At 44.4% G+C, this 12,309-nt stretch overlaps 1 protein-coding gene across 2 annotated transcripts in view; it reads right to left on the reverse strand.

Annotated features, from left to right (window-relative positions):
* The window catches only part of DPYD (dihydropyrimidine dehydrogenase), a 3,199,941-nt gene that overhangs the window by 2,237,088 nt on the left and 950,544 nt on the right, over positions 1-12,309 (reverse strand). For both annotated transcript variants that reach the window (XM_069232136.1, XM_069232137.1), the window contains exon 7: positions 3,103-3,184. In XM_069232136.1, the coding sequence (XP_069088237.1) occupies positions 3,103-3,184 (82 nt within the window). The remainder of the gene's footprint in view (positions 1-3,102; positions 3,185-12,309) is intronic.

Consider the following 12,309-nt stretch of genomic DNA (forward strand, 5'->3'; position numbering starts at 1 on the left):
CGCTAGGCCTACCCACACAAGTGAGGTACAATTTTTATCGGGAGACTTGGGGGAACGCTGGGTGGAAGGAAATGTGTGCCTCCTCTCAGATTCCAGAACTTTCTGTCACCGAAATGAGAGGAAAAAGTGTTTTTTTTTGCCACATTTTGAGGTTTGCAAAGGATTCTGGGTAACAGAACCTGATCAGAGCCCCACAAGTCACCCCATCTTGGATTCCCCTAGGTGTCTAGTTTTGAAAACTGCGCCGGTTTGCTAGGTTTCCCTAGGTGCCGACTGAGCTACAGGCCAAAGTCCACAGCTAGGCACTTTGTAAAAAAACACCTCTGTTTTCTTTGTGAAAATGTGATGTGTCCACGTTGTGTTTTGGGGCATTTCCTTTCGCCGGCGCTAGGCCTACCCACCCAAGTGAGGTATCATTTTTACCGGGAGACATCGGGGAACACAGAATAACAAAATTAAGTGTTAATGCCCCTTGTCTTTCTCCACATTGTTTCCTTCCAGATGTAATACAGTGTGTAAAAAAGACGTCTATTTGAGAAATGCCCTGTAATTCACATGCTAGTATGGGCACCCTAAAATTCAGAGATGTGCAAATAACCACTGCTTCTCAACACCTTATCTTGTGGCCATTTTGGAAATACAAAGGTTTTCTTGCTACCTATTTTTCACTTTTTATATTTCAGCAAATGAATTGCTGTATACCCGGTATAGAATGAAAACCCATTGCAAGGTGCAACTGATTATTGGCTCTAGGTACTTAGGGTTCTTGATGAACACACAAGCCCTATATATTCCCGCAACCAGAAGAGGCCAGCAGACATAACAGTATATTGCTTTCAAAAATCTGACATTGCAGGAAAAAGTTACAGAGTAAAACGTGGAGAACAATAGCAGTTTTTTTCACCTCAATTTCAATATTTGTTTATTTCAACTGGTATTGTCTGTAGGAAACTCTTGTAGGATGTACACAATGATCCCTTGCTGAATTCAGAATCTTGTCTACTTTTCAGAAATGTTTAGCTTTCTGGGATCTAGCATTGGTTTCTCACCCATTTCGGCCACTAACTGGAAGGTGGCTGAAAGCACAAAAAATAGTAAAAATGGGGTATGTCCCAGTAAAATGTCAAAATTGTGTTGAAAAATTGGGTTTTCTAATTCAAGTCTGCCTGTTCCTGAAAGCTGGGAAGATGGTGATCTTACCACCACTAACCCCTTTGTTGATGCCATTTTCAGAAAAAAAAACACGGGCCGTCTTCTGCAGCCCTTTTTTTGCATTTGTTTGAAAAAAAAGAAATTTTCGCTGTATTTTGGCTAATTTTTTAGTCTCCTTCAGGGGAACCCACAAAGTCTGGGTTCCTCTAGTATCCCTAGGATGTTGGAAAAAAAGGACACAAATTTGGCGTGGGTAGCTTATGTGAACAAAAAGTTATGAAGGCCTAAGCGAGAACTGCCCCAAATAGCCAAAGAAAGGCTCGGCACAGGAGGGGAAAAGGCCTGGCAGCGAAGGGGTTAAAGCAATTAGTTCCATTTCTAATGAGTCATAACAACTGAGGAGAGGTGGGAGATCATGATTTAAGGACCATACCAGTGATTTGTGAGTTGAATCTCAAATGTGTTTATTTTTTGTTAAATATTTATGCCACTAGCAAATAGGGCCCGATGTACAAAGCAATTTTGTGGTCTCAAAAGATAAACTTCACCATTTGCAACCACAAAATGTCCTTGTACAATGTACCATCCCTATTTTGCGAGTCGGAATCCTGTTACTGACTCACAAAATAGGGATTGCGACTTTCAATTAGGAAGGAGCGTTCCAAGGGGGTCCTTTTCTTATTGCGACTTGCAGAACGATGTATGATTGTTTTGAGATCGTGAAAATGGTTGCAAAACAATCGCAATGAACACCAATTTCAAACTGATTCTAACCCATTTGCAAATGTTTTGTCAGAGCAGGCAGTGGCCCCATGGACCACAGCCTAGACTGAAGAAATTAAAAGAACACTTTTCATTTATTTTTTTTAAATGCATCCTATTTTCCTTTAAGGAAAATGGGCTGCGTTTTTTTTAAAAACTGCTTCATTGAAAAAGCAGTCCCAGACATGGTGGTCTGCTGATCCCAGCAGGCCACCATCCCTGTGATTAGGGCCATTCCCCAATGGCTGGCAAATTGCGACCTGCTTCATGAATATTAATGAGGCAGGTCATTTGCGACCCATTTTTGGACTTGCTAACAGTCTCTCAGACACTGTTGTGCATTACAGATTGCGACTCGCATTTTGCGACTCGCTAAAAACCGCAAATTGTGAGTCACAATCTATAATGGTCGCATCGGGCCCTAACCTCTCAACACAAAAGACACTACACATGATCAACTCGAAATAACAATGAAATCTCATTTCATACTCCTAGCCAAGTACCGATTCTTGCGCCTTTCTTTGCAGAAATGTTTCATCAGTTATTTTTCTTAGCTGTTTAAACCATGAGAGTTTTTCATGTTTACCAGTTTAGTGTGTATCCTCTTAAAAATTAGCAGCCGTGCTCCTTTAAAGCTGAATGCTAATTAGTGGAAATGTTTGCCTTATGCAGGCATTAAGTTTGTATTCCGAGTATTGTTTCGCTTGCTGAGTTACTTGTAATGTGTAAGAAAAAGTGTCAAACTAATCCCCAGCTCAATTGCTGAACCCCATCAGAAATAATAAGTGTCAACGTGGCACGCCAGGCAATCTGCTGGGAAGCGCACGAAGAAATCTGTCAGGCACATACGTTGCAGCAACCTTCCCTTCGGAAAAAACCTTGATTAGACAAATCAAATCTCTCCATTAACTACACTGAACCCCCGAAGCAGTTTAGGAATTTGTTTTTTTACAGACAATTAATCACATGCAGGCATGCCAGATGAGAACTATCGATTGCCCTTTCCCGGGCTCCTGGCAGTCAGACGGCATTCAGACACATGCCCTGAGCTAAAGGAAGCTGCTGCTTGCCAGGGCCGGGTGCCGCCTTTAATTGTTCCCTGTGAATGTACATGGCAGTTTACTGTTAATCTTCCTCGGTGTGTTTTTTTTAAATTCTCTGATCCAGGCTGTAGGGGGTTTGCATTACCTTGACGCCCACGTCTTTCATAAGCTCCACTTCGAATTCAACAACATCGTATGGCAGGCGAAACTGGGGGATTTCGGAAGTACTGCAAAAAAAAAGTGAGATAATTAGAAAACCGTCCATACGGTCAGAGCAGTAACTGATCGAACTGAGAGGTGGAGTGGACATTGAATTCTCAAGCACCACCATAAAGACTTTGGTGAGCGATATTAGCATTCAATGTGTAGTTAAAACTGAAATCGTTCTTTAGAAAGGTTAATTTGGAAAGCAAATCAGAGTGATTTCAAGTGTGCATAACTATGACGAGTAATATGATCAGCATGATGCAAATTAACATTACAGGCTCCCCTCACCAATATGACAAGGAAGCAGCCTTTCATAGCCAGTATAGCTCGCAACAGAGGGCAAAAAGGCTGCTAGAACATTCCTCCCAAGAAGGTGGACTCTCTTAGAAATAAACAGCCTCCTGTGAGATGCAGGCGTTTAACAACTCCCTGGCCCTCTGAAGCTTTACTTTTTTCCATAGCTCTTGCTGCTTGTGATTAATACTTGCTAATGCCCAAGATCTGTGAAAGTGGGCACCAGTCAGCCTTGGACACTTAGAAATTGTTTTCATTTATTTGGCATTGTTGGGGAAGAAAGAAGCTTATCAGAATTACCCCTCCCTCTTACTGGGGAGGCAGGAGAGACGAAGCCAGAGGGTGTGGATTAGGAGATAGTAAAGTTGATAGCAGCAGTCCTTCAAGTGAGTTTAAAGCCCACTGAGGCTCCATTTCCTTTCAGTGTTCAAAAATAGCCTTTCCACCCTCTGTAGGAGGCTATACCAGCTATAAAAGGCCCACTCCAGTGTTACAGGCCTGAGTCAGGGATTGGGTCTTTAACAGCTGGTATGGCCAGCTTCAACAGGATATAAGCAGCAGGAACATTCTGTCCCATGAAAGGGGAATGTTCTAATAAATAAATCACAAAGGCCTCCTGGGAGGCAAAGGGGTTGGCGAAGCCTTTGTTTCACAGCTCTTTTGGTAATTGTTCAACAATTACGGCATCATGCAGGGCCACGGCTGTGGACCTTTGAACATACACAGTAATAACTGTGAAAGAAGTCTGAAGTCATCCCTTGGTTTTCCCTGGGGTTTGGTCAGACTGCTTTTATTTGTTCAGCTGAGCCTGGGAGTCACAGGAGCCTGATGAGTATTTTCCCCTTCCTCATTCCAAGTTGCCTGTGACACTGTGAGCTATGGGAGGAGGGAAGGAAGAGGCTTATGTGTGCCCTGATCCACAGCCTCTACTTCTTTCCTTCTCCTGCCAAATCTACATATCCTGGAGAGGCAGGGGAAAGAGAGAGGCAGAAGATGTGGATTCAGACATTGTCATTTTTAAAAGAAAGCGGACCATACCAACCTTTATAGGCTGCTGCTCCATTGTCTTCAATGGAGTTCTCAATATTCAAATGTTCTAATTATTACTTTTCACTGTTATGTATAAATTAAAAATAGAGGAGTACTGCCGGACTTCATATTCTAGAACTTATTACAAAAGGCTTGGAGTCATTTCATCTAGCGTGGGCCCAAATCACAAAAGACTAAGGGCCTGATTGAGATATTGGCAGACAAGTTACTCTGTCACAAAGGTGATGGAAATTCCGTCAGCTGAAATTTAAATCCAATTATATCCTATGGGATTTAGATTTTGGCAGACAGGATAGCCATTACTGTTGTGATGGAGTAACTCATCCTCCAATATCTAAATCAGGCCCTTAGTGTTCATGTACTTCTGCCTTCAGCCAGGACTACTGCTAGAGAAGGTCACAGTAAAATCTTAGTAAATTGGGCTTTTTGAACTTTTCCAGTGTCATACTAGAAATTATAAAACATCACTGAAGAGACCCAGGTGTGAGTACAGTCTGGGTGACACTCATCATACAAAATTTCACTAAATAGGTCCCTAGTAGGGATCTTTTTTCAACAGACCTAGTTTTGATTGCAACCGAACTCCTTGCTTTCCTGACCTGGCCTATCCAGTCTCACTGGAGAGTGAGGCATTTCAGTATATAATTATTACACGCAATGGCCAAATGTTCAGCATTAAGACCCTAGGTCAGCTGTCTATCTAAGCAAAAACTCACCAAAAGCACTCTGTAATCTCCATGTCTAAACGACCAATTGTTTGTGGGGTTTTACCTTGCTAGAGTAAATGGATATTACATTTAATATATGTGTAAGGTTTCAGGGACGTGTACTTTGTCTTAATCCTGCCTATGGATAAACTGTGGTCCTGGCAGTAATTTTCAAACCCATAATCCCATCAGTGTTTTCAAGAGCAAAGCTGAGTGCTCCACAAATAGTACTGCCATTAGTCATAGAAGTGCCTTATTCTCAAATAAGCACTGCCAAAAGCACATTTGTCACACTGATCACTACACCATCATTGCACTTTATTTTAAATACATAGGAGGCACATGCTGGATTTCTGATATATATAATAGTGTGTATAAATATATCAATTATATACCTCACATGTTTGGTTTCTGTGAGAAGGAGGATTATTAGTTAATGTAGCTGGTAGTTAATCACAAGTAATAATGTCACTATTCTTGTGAGGTTCATTAAAAGTTTCCGTAATTTAATCCTGAGCTCAACCCCTGGCAGCTGTGGCAGAGAACAGACAGCCCCAACCTAAGAAAATGCATAAAGTTTATTTAGACATTCTAAGGCAGGCAAAAAGTCAAAAACACAGCACAATAAAACAGTTCCACTCCAAGGAATGAAAATAAAGAATGTCTTATTGAACAAAATAACACTATATGACAAAATTTCAATCAGAGAAACCGCAGATAAGAATTTTTAAAGTTTTAAATAACAGGCAAAGCGCTGACTGCAGGTAACTGGTCCTGTTAGACTGGGACAAGGGTAAGTTCTCAGGCTGATTGCGATGGTACGTGGGTCAGATACAGGAACCTCATTCATTCTGGTGGATAATGTTTCCTCCTTGACAGCCTTCTGAGAAAGCAGGTAGTGGACTGGCACTGGCAGAAGGGGGGTTGGCGTAGACGGAATCTGCCATTAAGATGGAACTATGGCTAAACCATTGCTTTATGTGGTAAAGGCTCTGGCAGGACTAGTTCAAGGTTCCAGTTTCCTGGAAGTCTTGGGCATCAATCAGGTCCTCACCGATGACAGTGTCAAGGAAGCTGCAGGATGGAGTTGAAGCAGCCTTAGCTATGACGGATTCCGGTATTGAGTGGAGAACATAGCATGTAAAGTCCGGCCCACCCACGATGGTGGAGAGGCTGGCAGGTTGGTCCCAGTCCCCTGATGATTCTCCAGGCATAATGTTTGCAGAAGATCTCTATGTCCCAACTTTTAGGGTTAGGCAGTATAAGTACACCCTGACACCAGCCAAGGGTTCCAAGTCCTCATGAACAGCAACTGGGGGTCAGGACTCACTCCAACAAAAGTCACCAAAAGGATCCAGGACAGGTCCAGCTGAAACTAATCACCCATCTGGGCTCTTCTAGGAAAGTGGGCTTCTTGCAACTTTAGTGTTCCAATAGCAACATGAGGTCAGCCAACTGATCCTTGGATCCCACTTCTTTGTCCTCAGTACAAGTGGGAGTAAGTTCAGCCCTTAGGGTTCTCCTCACAGGTCTGTGGAACAGAATGCAATAATTCTTCTGTCTTTTATAGACCCAGAAATGTTCTGAAGATGATACACAAGGGTGCCTCATTTATGCCTGGCACTAGCTTGTGGATGGGGTGACTCCTACCTCTCCATACCAATAGAAAAACAAAGTGCCCAAGGGCAGTCTTTCCCAATTTTGGAGCAGTTTGTGGTTTGCTGGCAAAACACAACCCCACATTGCACCTCTCTACCCAAACACAACATTGTAGAACCTTTCCTCCCTTGTGCAGAGCTCCCTGTACAGATCTAGATGTCTCACTATGGAAATAGAGAAACCCTCTGTTGGACTCTGAAGGTTCACCTCCAAACATTTTGCCTTCACCACTCCTGTTTCCTGAACCCGTTTGTTTTAGCTTTTAGGACTCTGTGCAGCTTTGGCCCTGCTAACAAGTAATAAGTGCATGTGATCGCTCCTTTACACGCATACTGTAAATATTCTTGTGAGGTTAATTAAAACGTTCAGTAATTTAATCCTGATATCAATCCCTGGTTTACACCCAGTTGTCACATTTAATTTAGGCAAGGTGTGCTATGTTTAAAAAAGTTGGACATGCACTTTTAAGTTTTACATGTCCTGGCAGGGAAAAACTCCTATATTTTTTTCACTACCTCTCCCATAGGATAACATTGGGTTACCCTATTACATTAAGTAAGTGATCACTTTTTTTGTGGGAGCAGGTAGGCATTTCATGTTTGGCATCTGAAAAATTGTAATTCAGAACCCTCTTTAATGGTGAAGTTGAATTTTAAGTCACAAGTCTAAAAATTCCACTTTTAGAAAGGTGGCAGTTCGTTGTTCTAACCATTTGGAGCCTGCAGCCTGTTCTTTGGTCACATGACCAGGTGCAATTGTCAGTTGGCGTTTGTGTATTCTTCCCAGACAGTATCACAATAGAGGGTCTAACTGTTGGCAAGATGGGCCATCACTGGCAGCTCACACAAAGGAACTTCACACTAGCCTACTGTGTCTCCAGACAGACCAGCACAGGGGTCGGTGGGGGTGGCATGATATTCCCGACACATCCATAAGGGGAAAAGTCTAGAAACTTCTCCCACTTTAAAAGGGAAACTGGATACAAAAATGCATCCCTCTGACCCAGTCTTCATTGCACTCCTGAACCTGTGCATCCTACAAAAGGGCTGCCCAGCTGACCTGCTGCCCTGGACCCGCCTTGACCTGTAACTGAACCTCCCTGAGTCTTGCCCTGCTATCTGAGAAGAGAGACCGGACCTCAACCCTTCATCCTAGGCTGAATTGACTCCAAGGGTCAGCTCAATGACCACTTGTTCTGAGCTAAAGGGACCCAAAAAGCTTTAGAGGCCTTGCTGCACCTGCACAGCAGAACATGCTGAAATGGACCTGCAGCTGGAACTTCCTGAGCCCGGCTGGCCTCTGCTAGAGTGAGTTCCCCATCCTTAAGAGGTGCCTCCCAGTTGCTGGACTCTTGATGTGTCATCAGTAGAGCTCTTCCTGGAAAAAAGGAGAAACCCTTAACATATGGGCTGTTTGCAACCACAAACAGGTCTGTTCATGCCAACCGCCAACAAGTAAACCTAATTCGTAATTCGTCATGGTACAGTGAACGCCAGTGATGACCAGCAATTCAAGAGTTGCGCTTCGTGCTACAGCATCGACAGCCCAGGGTGACCACCAGTGAAAAACTCCAGCAAAAACCATCTGTTATGCCCCACAGGATCTTCATGCTACATCAATGACCAACAGCAACGCCTGGACAGTTCTTTGTGTTACAGCAACAGCCATCAGTGACACTTTCCCTACTCCATGTAGCCTCCTCCACCCCTAACAAAATCCTCTGCACCATACTTTAGAAGGTAACTTTTGCAGTGGGACTAACCTGGTCCCTGTATCCGGCCTGGACTTTATCACGGTCGGACTAAACTTGTGACTGTCACCCAGACTTGCACGACGAGATTACAGTGAGTCGTGCTGCGTACTTTAGGTACTATACTTACCTTAATTCTTTAAAACTTCAAATCTCTGGTTGTACTGATTGTATTTTTGTCATGTTGGTGTTAAATAAATTATAAAAGTTCACTCAATTTTTCTAACTTGGTGTGGGATTATTATTGTATTGTGTTTTACCTTTATTAATGTTTGAGTACCTCATAGCTACTTTACTCATTGTCTCTAAGTTAAGCCTGGTTGCTTTTGTGGCAAGCTATCAGAAGGATAAGCACAGGTATTTTAGTGACTTATTTGGGTCACCCTGAAACGTATTGTGGCTGTTGCTTGAGAATAGCTCACACTGTGGAACACTATCCACTCCGGCTCCCCATCGGACCCATCCCCCATCACATCTTCAACAAAGGCGACGCCATCATCGCCCCCTATCTCCAAAGCATCATCAACAGCTCGTTTGCTTCTGCCACCTTCCCCGAGAACTGGAAACACGCGGAAGTCAACGCTCTTCTGAAAAAAACCACGTCTGACCCCAGCGACCTGAAGAACTTCCCCCTTATCTCTCTTCTCCCCTTCCCAGCCAAGGTCATCGAGAAGGCCGTCAACAAGCAACTGACCAACTTCCTTGAAGACAACAACATGCTCGACCCCTCCCAATCGGGCTTTCGCACCAACCACAGCACGGAAACCGCCCTCATCGCAGCCACCGACGACATCAGAACCCTGATGGACAACGGAGAAACTACCGCCCTCATCCTACTGGACCTCTCGGCTGCATTTGACACTGTATGCCATCGCACCCTAATAACCTGCCTCCGCTCCACTGGAATCCAAGGTCAGGCCCTAAACTGGATCATCTCGTTCCTTTCTGACCGTACCCAAAGAGTCTACCTCCCGCCCTTCCGCTCAGAACCCACCAAGATCATCTGCGGCGTTCCACAAGGCTCTTCGCTCAGCCCTACACTCTTCAATATATACATGAGCCCCCTTGCGAACATCGCTCGCAAACACAACATCAACATCATCTCCTACGCCGACGACACACAGCTGATACTCTCCCTCACCAAAGACCCAGCTACCGCTAAAGCCAACCTCCATGATGGAATGAAAGACGTCGCAGAATGGATGAAGCTCAGCCGCCTGAAGCTGAACTCTGACAAGACGGAGGTCCTCATCCTCGGAAACTCCCCGTCCGCCTGGAACGACTCATGGTGGCCCACGGCTCTGGGCACCGCACCAACCCCCTCTGACCACGCTCGCAACCTTGGATTCATCCTGGATCCCCTCCTCACCATGACCAAGCAAGTCAACGCCGTCTCATCCGCCTGCTTCAACACCCTCCGCATGCTCCGAAAGATCTTCCGCTGGATACCCACCGACACTAGGAAAACCATTACCCACACCCTCGTCACAAGCCGACTGGATTACGGAAACACCCTATACGCAGGAACCACCACCAAGCTACAGAATCGTCTCCAGCGAATACAGAACGCCTCCGCACGCCTCATCCTTGACATACCGCGCCACAGCCATATATCCGCCCACCTGAAGCACCTGCACTGGCTACCCGTCAACAAGAGGATCACCTTCAGGCTCCTCACCCACGCACACAAAGCCCTCCACAATAAGGGCACGAATACCTCAACAGACGCCTCTCGTTCTACACGCCCACCCGCCAGCTCCGCTCCGCCAGCCTCGCTCTTGCCTCCGTCCCTCGCATCCGCAGAACCACCGCTGGAGGCAAATCCTTCTCCTATCTGGCAGCCAAGACATGGAACTCCCTCCCCGTTCATCTGAGAATCACCCAAGACCACCTCGCATTCAGGAGACGCCTAAAGACCTGGCTCTTTGAGCTGCAGTAAAATTCACACACCCCCCCCCTAGCGCCTTGAGACCCTCACGGGTGAGTAGCCCGCTCTATAAATGGATTGATTGATTGATTGATCCTCTCAACAAACAACTCAATTTCTCACCCCCCCTCTTATGTCACTCCACTCCAGTTCTGGGGTTGCTCCACTTCTTACTGGGTTTAGAGCCACCCTGGGTGGGAAAACAAAAGTGAGGTGTGAACTACATCTACCAGTGACAGGTTAGGCATCCTTTTAGGATATGCAAGAGGCTGGGCTCAGCCCCCAAGCCATCTTGTCAAGGAGAGGCACACCTCTTCCCACGCCAAGGCTCATTATCTCTTTTCTGGGAGCAGTTCACACTTCACTACAGGGGAACCATCAACAGTCTGGTGGCAAATTCTTAATAGAAAGGCCTCTAAAGACTTTAGGTAGGGGAAAAGTTGACATACTAACTGCTCCTTCTCTGTGAAATTAGACAACATTTGATTTTGTCATCAAGTCGGATTTAGTTGCACCGAGTCCTTGAAGTATTTTTCTACCTGTTGCCAAACTAACAATAACTTTATTTTATGGACTAAAGTTACCCAGTGCATTCATATGGCACAACTAGCCTTGCTACAGTCGTGAAAATGGGTTTCCGGGCATTTTCACTGTGAGAACATGTGGAACATTTAACTTCTACATGCTGTGTTTTTTAAAAACTATGCACCCTGCCTTAGGTCCAGTAAGGCTTACTTTAGGGGTGACAAATATTTAAAGGGAGCCTGTCAAAGGGATTATTTTAACAGGTCAGAATGGCAGTTTAAAAACTGCATAGCTGGCCCCAGGCAGCCGGAGCCATGTTTTACATTGTTACTGCAGTGGCGGCTCAATGAGTTCTGCAGTCCACCATTGATATCTAACTTACTGGCCCTGGGTACTCTTGGTAATATATACTAGGGTCTTATAGGTAGATTAAATATGCCATTCAGGGATTGAAGCCAATCAACTTGTTTTATGGGTAAGAGCACATACATGTTAGCATAGTCTCTGTGCACAGAGTCAGAACACCAGCATCATCAGCCAGAAAAACAGGGGTGATTATGGAGAAAGGGGAGTTTTCTCACAGGCCTTATTTCTCTTTCATGCTGTTAACAGTGTTTTGACTTTTCTCAAAGGGCAATACTCATGCACTCCTACTACTAAATATTGCTCAAATTAACTCAAAAGAAATAATGCTTTGGTTTTGCGTTGGGTATACGGAAGAGCAAGGAATAAACAACCAGGTTGTTGCCAATGTACAAGCAGGAACTCTTGTGGCTAGCTCTTTGAAACTGAACAGAAATTACATTTGTATGTTTTGCTCACAAACAAGATGTTTAAACAAAACCACAAAACATTTACAACATTAAAATGACTCTGCTAGGTTTCAAAATGTCATAAAATGGAGAGGGTAGATTGCACTCGGACTTCTCTAGAAGGTGCTTTCATGGCTGGAACTGCTAAAAGGTATTTTTATGAATTAGAAGATTTCATATGAACGTTACTATCACAGAAGCAATGGTTCTTGAATAGGGAAATTTATTTTGTGCCGTCCCTCAGTCTGAAGGGGAGGGGAGAGGAGGTTTAGATGTACATTGCCAACTTTATGGCAAAGGTGAAAGAGAAGCATTGCCAAGTAGAGAAGGGTAGGGAATTGAGAAAGCACTAGTAGAAGGGATTTGTTAACTTTCATGGCCAAGTGTTTGACGGCAAGGACAGAGCTGATAATGAATTTTT

The sequence above is a fragment of the Pleurodeles waltl genome, chromosome 4_2 (assembly GCF_031143425.1).
Source record: "Pleurodeles waltl isolate 20211129_DDA chromosome 4_2, aPleWal1.hap1.20221129, whole genome shotgun sequence".
Taxonomy (NCBI): Eukaryota; Metazoa; Chordata; class Amphibia; order Caudata; family Salamandridae; genus Pleurodeles; species Pleurodeles waltl.